The sequence below is a fragment of the Pleuronectes platessa genome, chromosome 1, assembly GCF_947347685.1.
Source record: "Pleuronectes platessa chromosome 1, fPlePla1.1, whole genome shotgun sequence".
NCBI lineage: Eukaryota > Metazoa > Chordata > Actinopteri > Pleuronectiformes > Pleuronectidae > Pleuronectes > Pleuronectes platessa.
In genome coordinates, this window is record NC_070626.1 from 25,172,515 (window position 1) to 25,187,862 (window position 15,348).

General features: G+C 42.8%; 2 protein-coding genes across 2 annotated transcripts; both read left to right on the forward strand.

The window, feature by feature from the left end:
- Positions 1–521: 521 nt before the first annotated feature.
- On the forward strand, positions 522–2,061 carry LOC128440349 (eukaryotic translation initiation factor 4 gamma 1-like). The gene is made up of 2 exons (XM_053423039.1): positions 522–1,189; positions 1,355–2,061. The coding sequence occupies exons 1-2, from the start codon at positions 974–976 to the stop codon at positions 1,859–1,861; spliced, it is 723 nt and encodes a 240-aa protein (XP_053279014.1). The 5' UTR covers positions 522–973; the 3' UTR covers positions 1,862–2,061.
- A 1,476-nt stretch (positions 2,062–3,537) lies between these two features.
- On the forward strand, positions 3,538–12,107 carry LOC128439881 (coiled-coil domain-containing protein 81). Its single transcript, XM_053422376.1, has 16 exons — positions 3,538–3,793; positions 3,942–4,003; positions 4,164–4,317; positions 4,521–4,705; positions 4,806–4,880; positions 4,970–5,141; positions 5,364–5,481; positions 6,238–6,334; positions 6,439–6,585; positions 7,473–7,568; positions 8,098–8,267; positions 8,355–8,433; positions 10,220–10,330; positions 10,705–10,814; positions 10,928–11,053; positions 11,639–12,107. Exons 1-16 carry the CDS (start codon positions 3,718–3,720, stop codon positions 11,775–11,777), a joined length of 1,917 nt encoding a protein of 638 aa, XP_053278351.1. The 5' UTR covers positions 3,538–3,717; the 3' UTR covers positions 11,778–12,107.
- Positions 12,108–15,348: the final 3,241 nt, after the last annotated feature.

Here is a 15,348-nt window from a genome sequence, read left to right on the forward strand (position 1 = left end):
CCACCCCGGAGCGGCAGGAGGCGGTGTGGAGCATCAGACAACACCGTGGTAGTCTCGCACTAAAACAGAAGCAAGAAGTCCCTCAAACGTGTATCCAACATGTCCGACATCAGTGTTGTTACTTGCTGAGACGCTACGAGCCGAGATCTTTTTATTTCACTGCCCGCACATTAAAGTTGTCCAGCGACGGTTGAAGGAGCGTTAAAGCCTCAAAATGCCTGAGAGGAAGAAGAAGCTGACGAAGAAGAGGAGACACCCGTTCAATAAAGACACGGAGGCGGACTCTGACTGTACATCGTGCCCACTGACTTCAAACAGCGCTGCAAACGTTTTGCCTGCCATATTAGTGCCACTGATTTCCCCCGAAGGACACATTTCCACGTGGTGGTTTGACCAAATTAAAACTGTTGTTGTAAAAACTCTTGAAAGCGACACATTTACCGATATGAAACAGGCATTATCGTTCCTTATTAGCATGAATGCTACTAGCCCCCCTATACCCCAACCCCCCCCCCCCCCCAGATAGATCTAAAGTGATGTAGATAAATAGATGTACTTTATTTTTGTAACACACAGTTTCAGAAGCATCATCGGGGATTTTTCACTCAAACCGTTAAGTTTGAATTTAATGTTTATCTAAATTAAACTTGTACATTTAAAAAAAAAAATAGGCATTTTCTGAATTTTTTTGAACGTTATCACTCAGGCTTTGTTCCTTTGATGAATGTCACTGAAGGTCACCAAAGCAGCAGCCATATACCTTTGAAGTCTGTCCCTACATAAGCGTCAGTTTTCAGTCAGTTTTCAGTCAGTTCTCTTCGGAATACTTGGCTCGTTGCACCTGAACTCTGTTGTTGCTCCTGAACTCTGTTCTTGCTCCTGAACTCTGTTCTTGCTCCTGAACTCTGTTCTTGCTCCTGACCTCGTTTCTTTGGATTTGCCTTTAAGAGAACTACGATTGATTTGAATCAACATGATCCCAACACACGTGGGGTTTCTCGGCGCTGCCTCCTACGAGTCCGTCAGCTGCGTCACAGCAAACTTTCAAGCCTTCGTGACGGATCTGAGTCACGAGGACTTGGACGTTGAGGAGAACCTGCAGGAAATGGTTGAGCTCATTTTCAAGAGGGCCGTGAAGAAACCAGACTCTGCTGCAGTCTTCGCGGAGCTGTGTCAACACCTCTCAGAAGTAAGTGATGCATCTATGACTGGAAGCTACTTTATCCTGTTTCTTACTTAGTTGGACACCTTGTATTTGTATGCAGGTTTTAACCTTAATTGAACACACTGATCACTATGTATGTATGTGAGTTACATTAGTGTTAATATTTCTTTATGGTTTTCTCCTCTTCAGGTGGAGTTCCAATCCTTGTCTGACTGGTCAGCCAGCGTCTCCTTCAGGTCTCTGCTGGTTAAACACTGCCAGGCAGAGTTCATGAAGAACTTGGACAAGGAGGGCATTCATCAAAAGAGTTGGTCCTGCCTGGAGCCAGTCCAGGACGTGAGGGTCATCGACCGGCTGAGGGAAGAGCAACAGAACACCAAACCTTCTGGTCGGTTCCTTAACATGCTGAGGTTTATTGGGGAGCTGTTCCTCTCCAAGGTGCTGGCAGAGAAGTCCATGCACTGCTGCATCAGGAGGCTGTTGCAGAAAGGAGACGGGCCGTCTCTTGAGGGCCTCTGTCAGCTCCTCCAGATGATCCAGCAGGACCTGGAGGTGGTGACGGAAAAGGAGGTGATGGACACCTACTATAACCAGCTGGACCATATCGCAGAGAAAGGGAAGAGGGCACCAAGGCTCTCCCTTTTGTTGAGGGAAACAGTGGATGCCAGGAAGATGGCATACTCCACCCCCCACTAAGTTTTTAATGAAAACTCATGTGGGAAATACAACTTATACACTTATACAACTTATACAGTGATATTTGTAAATGGACACTAACCCCCCACTGCAACCCCTGCTCCTACTCTGTATAATTTGCACTGGGTGACATCATGTCTGTACTCTGTTTGTGGTTTGTACTATGTTGTCGACTAATGAATAAAATGTTTTAAATTTAATTTGGGTGTTTTTATGTCTTGCATGCAGCTGCCCTCACATTTCAATTAAAACACATGTGGGAAATACAACTTATACATTTCCCTTTTTCCCAATAATCAATGAAAAGCACAGATGCCTGGAGAGTTTCTGGGACAACATTTGACAAAAGTACTTATTCTGAACTGAACATCAAATCTAAATGAGAATTCAGTAAAAAAAACATAATTGATCTCATATTTTATCTCTTAACAGCTGGTTGTGTACCACTAGTTTCACTTCAAGCTGTGAGGATATTCAATATAAGCCTCTGGAGAGTGATATTTATGAATGGACAAAAAGCTTGGCTTTATTATGTCATCAGCAAGAGCATGATATTATTTGACAAGGACAGACAAACTGCAGCTTTGTGTTGAGTAACACTATTTTCAACCAATCCTTTAGACATTTCAGTGCATGTGTAATAAATACGGCATCAGAGGTCAAACTCCTAAAATTAGCTCAGTATCGTCTGCTGAAACTCAGAGACTCTGTCTGTGAGCTTATGTTTGTGCACTGGACTAAAAATGTGTTTCTTTTGGGAGACAAACTCGCAGCATATTTCAGGATTCCAGTAGCTTAAGTGGGACAGTTGTTGCATGGATGGGTGGGCCTGGCCTGCCAAAACGTCCTATGCACTCACTACATGAAAAGTTATGCAACAGGCAGTACTGCACCGATTGTCTTCCTTGGCCCCATGAGCTTCTTCGAGTTATGTAAATATATAGTCATCACAAACAAGGCATTACAATTAAGGCATATTACAACAGTGCTTTAAGGATTTATTTCTCTCATTTGTACACATATAAAGAATATATTCATCGCTTCATGAGTTCCCAGATAATTGGATAGACAGACAAATAACTGAGATTATTCCTGAAAAATGAGCAACTGAGAATTTGAAATTGCAGGACAGTCTGACACTGGGTCCGCACAATACTGTCAGTGTCGGTTTTACTTAAGAGCATGCGATTCTGCTGTCTTCTTGCCATATCATGCACCAAAGAATGAGGCTGTGAATGAATAAATAAAAGAATAAATCATAAATATTAAGAAGTTGGGGAGACCAATTCAAATGAATGGAGGTTAATCTAGAATACTAAGCAAACTTCACTTATTCTACAAATACAGCAGTGCAGTATTTTCTGTGTTTTTAAACGAGACATTTTACGAAGCTCTACATGTATTGATTATTTCCCAGTAGGTGGTAGTACAACACAGAATAAGCTCATTGTCCCCTTCAGTCACATTTTATGAGCAAAACACTATTAAAGAGAAATGAAACCATATAGTGACATAAACTGAAAACACTGATATGACATATCAACTGTGAATTTGATAATTTTTAGCCTTGCTGTCTGTGATAAATATGATTTAGACAGACAGTCAGAAAGTTTACTGACTTCGGCTCCTGGAATGGACCTTTACTGGTTTCTCTACCACAGGCAGTCTCCTTGGTGACAGCTACAAGCAGCAGTGGTGTCACTCATTACAACACAACTTTAGAAACTTGGCTCGCGCGCGCCCTGCAGGGGGTTGTTACCATGCGGACCGGGGCTCTCATGTATTGATTTGTGTCAGTGGCTGTGGAGCGGAGCGAGGACGGGATTTGTGCAAACTCCTCTTCACGCTGCGAGGAGATGACTGACGTGCTGAGGCTGCTGTCCCAGGCGGACAGGAAGGATTTACCCACTCTCTCCCTGCTCTCTGATAATGGTGGGACCAAAGTTTGTTGTCCTTTTTTGTTTTTGTTTGGTGAGAGTCTGGTAAAGTGTCCATTCAGCTTCTGGTTGTAAATACAAACAATGCAACTTGCACTGTGTCATCAAATTTAACGCTGTTAATGTATGTGTTCTGTTTTCAGATATTGACAGTATTTGGGCTGATGTATCCACTTACATTGAACGACAGATGACATTACAGAAGGTTAGTCTATCTATCTATCTATCTATCTATCTATCTATCTATCTATCTATCTATCTATCTATCTATCTATCTATCTACTAGTTCATATATGTATGACACAGTGTTGATACTGCCCATTCAATGGCCTAATAACAGTGGACTGATTGATTTCTTGTGTCAGGGGGTCCAGCTGGCAGGATTGGGGACGTTCACCTTCTCTCAGCAGAGGCTGGATCTTGGGAACAGGTCCACCGTGATCCAACGACCCATCTTCATCCTGGCAGGGAAACTGCTCCAGTCTCTGGGTTTAAAGCAGACCAGGCCATTGGCTGCAGGTGGACACATTATACTATTTTTTAAATGCATTACTACTCCTAATGATAGCCTATTTTATGTGAATACAGGTTTATGCTAATGGTAATCCTTTAACTGTGGTAAATATTTGGATATGAGTCTTGGTGATCGGAAAGGATTTTGTTTCACAACGGTGTTTGACACACTGACAAAAGAACAATGAGGATTTGTGTGTGCCTTGCAGCGACACACCTGCCAGTGGTGCAGCTAAACTTTGCAGCCATGTCCCAGGAGACTCCCTTCAGTCGAGACGTGGTGGAGGGCTGCGTGAGAGAAACTCTTCTGTTCCTCTTCAGAGCTTTGGCCTCTGAACGAAACGTGTTGGTCACGTTCCAGGGGATTGGAGTTCTGTCCTTCACAAACAACAAGGTGGCTCCGCTCCGCTTCCTGCATCATGTTTCCTATTCTGTGATTCACGTTGTCGGCTGGTTTGTCATTAAATCTAATATCAGGTGATGTTCTTCAAAAGGTCCGGATGAAGTTCAACAGATATTTTATTAATGCCATGGATGGAACTGGTAGGATGCTGATAGCTTTTAACAAAGTGAGTATCAACAAGTGTGTTTGCATGTAACAGCACAATAATTGCATAGTGAGTGCTCATATAGGTAATTGGTACTTTTGCCTCTCCAGAGAACTGGCAGCAGTGTCTCTTTACTGTCTGGTGGCGTGTCCAGGCTGCAGAGGCCACAGACTGTCAACCCCATCACCCTGCCAACCGTCTGCTCCCCTCAGCCCCCCCACAAAGACACAGACACAGATGGATGGTGCATGTCACCAGCTCCAGACCAGAGGAATGCAGGAGGTGAGCGAGCCCTCTGCACGAGGCCGACGGTTTGAGTTTAATGAGTCAAATCCAAATCCTCACATGTCTCTTGTCCACATGCAGCAAAGAAAACTTTAGGCTGTTTAGGTTTAGAAGCTGAAATAAACACGATATGGGGAAAATTATGTTAATCTTATTTATCGTGTGTAGCAGATTAATTGATTTGAATTTGAATCTACTCAGTGTTGTGTGTCTTCACAGACGTCCCCCAACAGAGAGACTCTAAACCGCATCCGACACTGCAACCTGCCAAGATGAAAGCTATCAATCTTTTTGAGGAAGTGAATCCAAAACCCCCAACGGAGGCCACCTCGGTCAAGTACTTCACACACAAAGACACAAGCACACACACACAGACACACACACACGCTGAGGCTCGGTTTTCAGTGGACCGAGTTGTTGTTTGCAGGTCGACGAGTTGCTGAGAGCTGAGAGGTCAGTGGGGGTCTCATATTGTTACTGCCCCGAGGCGGCTAACAGCTCCATGAATGATGCACAACTACCTGTGGGACAGATTCCCCTCATGTCATCGCCTCCCGCCACTGTCGACACACAAACACACACACACACACACACACACAGACACACACACGTGATCTTAGAAAATTGTTGTTAAGAAAAATGTCTCACTTCCCCAAATCTTAAATTGAGAATGAGACAGAGAGTGAATGGACATCCAGCTATCATCTTCTATCCCTTTGTGAATCCACTATGATCCTCTTGTTAGGTGTCATCATCATTACCCATAAGTTGTCTTCATAACTGTCATTGAGTCTATTATAACCTCAAATACACATCAAAAGACTGTGTGAAAAGTTTAAATCAAACTTAAAATAAACCTGTGTAAGATGTTGATTTATTTAGTTTCTATTAAAATCTCTTCCTTGCTCAAAACAAAAACCAAAACAGTGTGGATTAGGCTTCAGGAAGAATTTGACAAATAATGTGTAAAACGAAATGTTTGTGTAGACAAGTCACACAACATCTGTGTAATAATCTCGCAACAATCACTTATCAAGAGGTCACCACGTCTTTGCACACTATACAAAAGTCAAGTATTTATTTCCACTCCCAGGCCTGTCACCTTCATCTCCCCACCAGAGGGCGCTCCCACCAAACTGGAGGAACCTTGTGTGAGAGCTAGATGCTCTGGCCACACTCGAGCTGGACAGGTGACTCCACTTGTCTGTATTGAAAGAGCCTGAGAAGAACACGATCCACAGACTTCATATTCTGAATCCTTTGCACTGTTGATCCTCCGGCCTCGTCCCTGCAGGAGCTGTGCTATCTGTGCATGCAGCGGGCCCGGAGAAATGTCCCGGTGTACCTGAGGGAGCAGCAACAGGCCGAGGAGAAAGCTCGGGACAAACTCCTCCTACTGAAAGAACAACAGAGGGACAAGCAGCGCATGGAGGAAGAACAGGTTTGTGTGACAGCAGGGGTCATAGGTCACACAGCAATAAGCACGACAACAACGTGAGGTAAAATGTCAACCTGACGATGATAGCTCTACTTTGGGCTCCACCAAAGTCATTGGGGTTCATCCTCTTGGGAGAATGAATATCTGAGACAAATTACTTCAGCAGTCCATTCAACAGTTATTGAAATATTGCAGTCGATCCACAGGCTGATATCCCCTGAGCTGCTGGTGTCGCCAAAAGCTATGACTGTGAAGATTAAGTGGTCACAAGCTATTGTGCTATGGAAATGTCTCTTTTTGTAAACTATCTTAATACATATATACACATTTATTTTCTATTTTATTGAAATACCTTATTCCCATCGTCCACACACAAGTTTTGATTCACAGGTGTTTTGGGGATATTTCTTTCGGTTTTTATTCAAAGAAAACATGAGATCAGAAAACACATAGACTGAGGCTGTAGAAACATGGTTAAGCAAGATAAAGTAAAAGCAGTGAAATGTTTCACAATAAAAGGAAAAAAGACAGAGGTCACAGTAAGAACTCTCTCAACAGCTGAGGAGTTGAGGGTGGTTCCGCTCTGCTCGGGGTCGGTGAGCTGAGACCAAGGCATCATCCCTTTTTCCAGCACTTGGAAAGAAGTGTGGGACCCCAGGGAAATTAAAATTCAAAAGTGCTTTAATGTTGTTTTTGCCAGTATTACTTCTTGGTCCAATAAACCAGCCTCCAAAATTTGTAGCATGTCCCAAGAAGTCATAACGGCCAAATCCCTCTCAGAAAGCAATTTTTTCACCATGGTTAGAACATTCCAAACTGTCCGTCACCTTATTTTTTTGGGGTCATTGTGGTGATAAGAGGGATTTGTTTTTTTTGTGTTCATCTGGCAGGAAAAGCTGTGTGAGCATCGTGAGCATGCAAAGCAGGTCGCTACATATAACCTGCACATGTCAGAGAAGAAAGAGAAGACGGGTCCTCTGTACCCTGTGAGTAAGGAGCTGCTGGATCTACGCTTTGGTCTTCAAGTCATAATGTCAAGGGTTTTAATAAATACCTATGTAAAGATTTGTTTCCGCTAAATACTCACACCCACAGTCTGTCAGATTTAACCATGGACTGTAATTAAAGATGGATGACATAACAGCTCCCCAAAAGTGAAGCCAAAGCATCTCCATCACATGTTAGTGGACGGGACATGGACTCAACAGAAAATTCAAACTAGCCTACATGTTTAAGATGGTTCCTGTCACTGTGGGTAGTTTGTTATCATGTCAAGTTGATCAATAAGTTTGGTTTTAATTAGTTTCACTGTTAGTTTCAACATTTCAGTTTTTTTAAACATTAGCTACAGTCAGCAAGAGTATTCTCCAAGACTCAAATTCAGGCTTATATCCCCTAAGAATAGACTTAAATGGATATTTGGTTATTACCGTGTAAGTGAAGGACTCTTGTATATTGGTGGGATCTCAATATCAAGTCAATGTGGACAGTCGATGTCTTCTCTGGGCTGCTTAGACTTCCTTCATCTTCCCGGCTCGGCCGCTCACTCCCGTCAAACGGATTCAGCAGCACCGTTACATGAAAGATCTCCAGAGCCAGGTCGAGACCCGGCAGGAGCGCGAGGCTCAGGACCAGCAGAGCCGACTTATACTGGAGCACCTAGACCAGGTCCAGCTGGTGCAGGAGTGAGTCTGTAATCATGGCACCGCACAGGCCTTTCAAATGATCATCTGATGTGATAGCTAACGTCTCTTACGGGGTTTCTGTTTCAGGATAGCTGTGCGGAAGGCTCAGCAGCTCCAGCAGAAACACGAGAAGACGAAGCATTACAAGAGAGCTCTGGACACTCAGGCAAGAAATTACTTTAAAGCTCACATGAAATATCCATATTCAGTTTCATGGGTTATTACTTGGAAAGGTTTATATGCTCCAACGTTCAGAGAATCAGTTTCCTTAGACTTTGCAAACCTTTTAGATTCACAAGAAAATATAAGACGCTAGAGGAAAGAAAAACTGAAAAATAATCACTCGACCTTTAAAAGCAGATTTTTCAGGCTCAGCATTTTACAAAGGATGTCGTCAAGCATGGAAAAGCAAGTTATACGTCATGTTTATTCACTGAGTCCTTTTTGATTTATCGTACGCCAGAAAAGATATAGCAGCAACATCAGATCGAGGTTTTCCCAATGTGCTTTTATGCTGATCAGGATGAGGAAGGTCATAGGTCAAAGGAAGGCAGAGAAGCTGCCGCCCATCCTGCCCATCAAGGGCATAACTGCAGTTTAAGTTTTTATTTCATAAGCCACAGTGTTCATGTACCTTTAACATGAACCACTGCTTTAAAATCATGATACACAGGATGTGGATTCTTCTTCTTTTATTGCACCAAAAGGAATGAGAGTCACATTATGTCATTAAACTCACTATTCAATAAAAATGTCCTGCCAACAAATAGTTGTAAAAGAAACAAATTCAACAACCATAAACACGCTGAGAGCGTGAACCCCCGCCAGAGCTAACGCCCTATCTCACAATGATGAAGAAGGTGAAGGGAAAATTCCTTCATCAACCTCCTTAAACAAATCTGCTCCTCAAGTGAATAGGTTCAAACTCCTTCAAACGATACAAAGACTGGTTGAGTTTTGGAATATAAAAAGAGGCTGTGAGGAACTAATTGTTATTAGGGCCCGAGCACCGAATGGTGAGAGGCCCTATTGAAATTGAAAGTATTATTTCTCTCTTAAATGAATTGGCTTTTTGAGGGCTTCAACGTGCTCAAAAAGTTTCTACTGGTGAAAATGTACGTATTCTGGAGTATTTGGAAATGGGCGTGGCAAAATGGCTCAACAGCGCCACCTACGGAAAAGCCCCTAATTTAGCGTTAACGGATCCTCTCGAAAATGAGGATAATTGTGTATCATGACCAGATGCACAAAAAAGCCTCAAGGAGCATTATGAAAATGCAACAGGAAGCCCGCCATTTTGGATTTAGTGGCCATTTTGGTCATATTCCATATTTTTACTTTGATATACTTGTCGTAGAGCTTTCATCAGATCAACTTAAAATTTAGACGAGTGTCATCACAACAAAATGGAGATAAAAAATGAACAAAATTGCTATAACTTCAGTGTTCATGGTTCTATCTCACTCAAACTGCATGTGTGTATTAACATTCCCCCCTTGAAGATATTGGTTTTAAGGCCGTGTGACCGTGTGACCGTGGCGTGGTGTCAAAGTTTGATTACACGTCATCAAAACACGAGCTTCTGTTTCTAAGACATGGTCTGGTCCAATCAAGTCCAAACTAGACATGTAAGACAAGAGTCGCGACCTGATGACATCTACAAAGACATCATGTCTTAAAACCACAGCGCCACCTACTGGCTACAGGAAGTGAAGCGTTTATCTTTGCCGCAGAGCGCAAAACGCATGCAACGCGGAGACGTGCGCCTGTTCATCGATCGCTCTCTCTTCACCGACCGCAACAGGCTTGAAATTGCCTGAGCTCGGTCCTGTTAGTGCTACAACATAGCCCTAGTTTAGCTTATTTCACTTATTTCGACTTTCGGATGAGAAAGAGCCTTTCACCAAGCTGCAACTGGAAGAGAACTGAATCGAGTGTGTTCTTCCTCGCAGGTGGAGGATAAGAAGCCCACAGAGCCTCCAGAGTGCCAGACTGACAACTCCGGCTTCAACCGCTGTGAGACGGCAGCCAGGCACACAGAGAGCCGAGACAGGGCGCAGAAGGTCACCACTGTCTAAGTGTCAAAAGTCAAAGTGATATAGAATCTGCCCTTTTAAAGCGTTATATTGTTATTGTTATTGTTATACACCATTTTACTGGAATTAATTTATTGATGCATTAACATGAAACCAACTGTTTCCATGTTGTAGCTGATCGAGGTGTAGCTGATTATTTAATAAGATAAGACAAGACAAGATAATCATTATGGACAAATGTGTTGTGCTACAGCAGCAAATACAAATATTACAAGTACAAAAATGAATAATAAATGCATAAAGAATAACTTAAGAAATAAATGTAGAAATAAATAATTGGAAAAATACAAAAATTGGTCTCATACATGGTGAAACTGATGTTAATCTTCATATACTTGTAGCTCTTTCAGGTAAATTTCAGTACAGCCACTCAGAGGAAAAAAGAAGAACTGCACAGCCGCCAGGCCCAGCTGGAGAAAGAAAGACAAATGCTCAAAAGCAGCAAAGCGGAGTGAGTTCAGAAGGAGGCAATGAATGAACTAGTTGACAGTGAGGATGTGGAGGAGAAAAAGAATCTGTGAACACGGTGGTAGTTTGTCTCTCTCTGGTGTGTTTTCCCTCCAGGCTAATCCTGGACCGCATTAATCGCTTTGAGAAGAGGCAGCACCTCAGCAAGTCACTAGAGGACGAGTGGAGTCGCAGCGTGAAACTCAAACACAGACGAGAGGAAGAGGAGAAGCGCTTCCTCAGGTTTGTAGATGTAGCCTTTCTTTGAACTTACATCACTGCTCATCCGCTGAGTTACATTGACGAGTGCAGCCCATTCCAAACGTGCCTGTTTGCTTGGCCTGCGGTAATAATGCTTGTTGCAGCTTCTGAATCTGTAAATGTGATTGAGCCATGTGAGTACAGATCGGCTGCAGGATCAGAATCCACATAATCCTGAAGCTGCTGCACAAAGAGCTGTTCACCTGTTTATTCAAAGTTCAGTGAAGCTCGACTCAGAACCCTCAAGTAGAGAATCAGTCGTTGTTGTCGTTAACGTACGTTGTTGATGATTCTCAGAGCGCTGGTCACGTGTTTATATAAAGTGTATTGATATTGAACGTATCACTTTTCCAAATCAAACCGAATTCGACTCTGCACTTCCTCCGGCCACTAACGACACACGGGCCAAGTGTGAAGCTGATAAGATGAATGGTTCCTACGATTTTCAAGTCGCATACAGATGTTCCATATAAAGATCATCAACCATTACTTTAAATTGCTGCATCCTTGGGACAACTGAACACTTCCTGTCCCTTTATTCTCTCTGTTCCCGATCCCTGTGCTCAGGTCTGCTGGTCAGCTGCTGGTAGATAAGCTGGCACAGTACCAGCGCTGCTGCCAGTGTAAGAGGAGGACCACTAACTTGGGAGAGACGAACATCTGGAAGGACTCCTATTACCTCTCTGGCTCACAGTACATGATCTGATGATGAACATCTGAACCTCACAGCCTGAACAAGACCTCAACACTTGTTTAATGTTAAATGTGAGATTTACTCTTTGGAGTTTGTGTTGGTGTTTTTTTGGGGCATTTTTAATCATGAAAATAGTTATTTAGTTTGGTTCAGATTTACAGTGTGTTAATATGAGACTATTCTATATCCTGCTCACACTTGCATCCATGTGTTTACACCATTCACTGTATATAAAGATGGACGGAGAAAGATGGAAGCCAAACTGTCTCAGTCAATGGCTTGCTGCATTATTGGTAATAAATCCCATCTCCTCCATGTCTGTAGGTGGGACATGACCAAACCCTAACAATCAAAGGACACGTTACATGTATTTCTTCCGCAAAGATGGTTTCTGTTATTTTAGGTAGTTGATAACACACTGATGTTTGTTAAAATGTTTATTCTTCTGATGAGTTTAGTTTGAATCAGTTATTTGATGCTGAAACTGAGTCACCATTGGCCGAGCATGTTTAGCGGCAGGACCACACCCCCAATCACTGCTGCACAGACTCTGGCTCCAGATGCAGAAGATGCCAGTATTAGTATATGCAGATATTTGGGCAGCATGTCTAGATGATGTGAGATAGTGGAGAGCCGTCAGCCATCTCTATTTACAGTCTAAGTTTCACATTGACAAGTAAAAAACTTTTCAATATCACTAACACATCTTTGTCTGGTTTACGCAGCTTCGCAGCAGCGGAGCTCTTTGACGAATCCTCCGTTTGAATGAGGTTTCAGCTTTTTAGCCATTTGCTGACTCATCACAAAACTTGCCTGCTCATGAAAGCTGCTTGTTGTGCACAAATGTCCATTTGAACTTTATCCAAGCACATTCGTGTGTTTTACAACTCATGGACTTTAGCTTCATGCTTTGAGGTTGTCCTCTTTCATCGCTGTGACCGTGTGCCCACACATTATCCACTCGGACTGGTCTTTCACTTCAGCAAAAATAAATGAATCATGACTCATGTCTTTCCCTCACATTGACTGTGACCTTACAACCAGAGGGCTCACGCTGAATAACACCTGAGTCCATATTATGTTACATTTATCACAGAATAAAATTAATTGCTGTCATGTCATGTTTTTTTTTATTCTCTTTATGGCCATATAAGTTCCCCACTCTTGTTTCCACTGTGTATTACATGAGGGGATCCTAACCAAAGTATTACATTTGAGACACAGCGGTAATGTGTAGAATTCGAAACAAGGTATGAGAGGATCAAGTACAGTGGTTGTGATGCAGATAAATTGAGTCCACTCTATAAAGACATAAAACAAGCTGGAACCGGTTGTCAAGTTCAGGTTGTAAAAAACTTAAAAGATACATGATATCAACATAAAATATGATTTATTTTTTTCTAGATAAGCTTCAGCTATAAATGATGTTGATACAGGCCAAGGTGTCTGTCCTCTGTCTGACCTTGAAGTCGTCCTTATATTCCACAGTACATACAGTGAGGTACATTACTTACAGTGCAATGAAAAGCAAGAAGGCCTCACCAGGGCCCCAAGTGTCTGAGCACTGGGAGGAGGAGAAAAACAACAAAATCATTCTAAATCAATCTCCATAAATCACGACGAGCTGAAAACGAATTGGAGCCAAACGAAAAGAAAAGTGAGGAAAACAAAACAAGAAAAGGATGAAAGCGGGAACGTGCCTTTAATGTGGGTGGAGGGCTCCATGTGATGGGGAGTTTCTATAGATGATAAACGTTGTGTTGCAATATTCTTCTGGCACTCGGCCCAGTTCTGTGTGAAGCCAGAACTCCCTTAATGAGCCTGTGGAGGCATCTGAAGGTCTTTGTACCGAAACAGATGCACAATAAACTCCTCCACACGTTCTGGTTGAGTAATTTACAAACCGACAAATCCGATGTATAGACAAAGACGTGTGTTGTTGAGTAGACGCTGTGTAGCGTCTACTCAACAAGAAACATGTCTCCCTCATACTCCGAGCGAAGGGCAACATGACCCAAATCAGGATCCACCCGGAAACCTCTACAAACTACAGATCGTCCACTTGTTGGGGCTCGTTCCATTTCAGAGGTCTTTAATATTGCTGTGTTGTACCAGCACTGGTTTTATTAAAGTAAAAAAAATCATAGGGGAAACACATACAACAGTCAAATCGGAGCCAAACTGAAGTTTCGAAAACAAGTGTAGGGGATATTTCCTCAAAAAATAGTTTCCAATGTCAAAAACAAATGAAACTCATTAGTCTCTCCTCTGCCTCCAGTGTGTGTCTGTGTGAACCAGATCCACCCATCTCCTGCTAAGTCCTGTGGTGTGTTCTTGAGATTTAACAAGTCCACACTGACCTTCCCCATCAGAGATACCGGAGTGGACGAGTGAGAACACTAAACATGTGTGTGTCGTCCCTCTCATATTTTTATTTTCCTCACTGAACAACAGAGATAAACGCTTTTTTTTTTACTTTTGAATTATCTGGACCCGATTCTGACAATTGAGGCTGTGACTATCTAGTCAGCTACTCACTTCTCACAGGAGATCGTAACCTCTCACCAAAGTAACACATGAGAACAGATGTCGGGGGTGAGGAGCAGGAGTGATTGTGGCACAAATCTCCTTATTCCAAGTCAGTGAACTGCCAAGCTCTTTTTGAGCCGGCCTTTTTAGCAAAGGAACTGTATTTGGACATGCAACTCGACTATTTAAAATCTCATGAGTTTATCTAGAGGGGCTGTGGGATTATTGAGAGTTTTACCTTCCATCCCTCTGGTAGAAACTCCAGAGAAAGAGCCCACGTGAGAATACAGCAGGAGTTCGTGTAGGGGATTCACCACAAGCAAGTGAGCGTGTGGATTTCATACAGGACGGGCGCAAAACTATACAAAAAAATGATGGCCGATGAAGAGGTCAACTGGGAAAAACAAGAAAACGATCGACGTCAGTGTTGATTTTCTCAGCAGATTTCACACACCATGTCCTCCTGCATGTTCTACCCATGCCCCTGCTCACGCCACTAGATTGTAGAGAATCTCCTGCTGCGTTCATCATGTGTGAAAGGCAAACTCCACACCCAGATCACATCTGAAGTGACAACACGCGAGTCCTGGACTAGAAATGTCAGTTATTAGTTTTACACAGTTTGATGGTAATTTTTATTTCTTAAATATTTTCTTCAGAGTTTAGTTACTAATCCTATTTCTGGATAGGATTACTTGCTCTCCGAGGGTTTCTTGGAAAGTTGAATTGATGCAATGAGATGGAAGTTCGGTGACTCAACTGCAGTGTGGGTTGTGTAATGTGAACTCACTGTTGGAGTGTGTTGTGGAGTTATTAGCAGGGTGGAGGGCACTGCCTCTTGGGGCATCTATGCTTCCCTTTGAGCAGGAGACCGCAGGAGGCCACTGACCAAATACTTCATGCCGTTTGTCATGCACTTGATGACTGGTGGGGAGGAGGTTATGTGAGGCTGCAGGGATTTTGTTCTGCAACAGCTCTGAATTGTCCTCAGATATTTGGTTCAAATGTGGGAATATTTCCTCTGGAGAAAGAAATAAGAAATGAAAGAAACTTG

What these genes read in the sequence shown, in the direction of transcription:
- LOC128440349 (XM_053423039.1), top strand. Translation starts at nt 974, where the DNA reads ATGATCCCAACACACGTGGGGTTTCTCGGCGCTGCCTCCTACGAGTCC. An exon ending in TGTGTCAACACCTCTCAGAA is followed by an intron (nt 1,190 to 1,354) that starts GTAAGTGATGCA and finishes TCTCCTCTTCAG; the next exon opens with GTGGAGTTCCAATCCTTGTC.
- LOC128439881 (XM_053422376.1), top strand. Translation starts at nt 3,718, where the DNA reads ATGACTGACGTGCTGAGGCTGCTGTCCCAGGCGGACAGGAAGGATTTA. An exon ending in TGCTGATAGCTTTTAACAAA is followed by an intron (nt 4,881 to 4,969) that starts GTGAGTATCAAC and finishes TTGCCTCTCCAG; the next exon opens with AGAACTGGCAGCAGTGTCTC. An exon ending in GAGGAGAAGCGCTTCCTCAG is followed by an intron (nt 11,054 to 11,638) that starts GTTTGTAGATGT and finishes CCCTGTGCTCAG; the next exon opens with GTCTGCTGGTCAGCTGCTGG.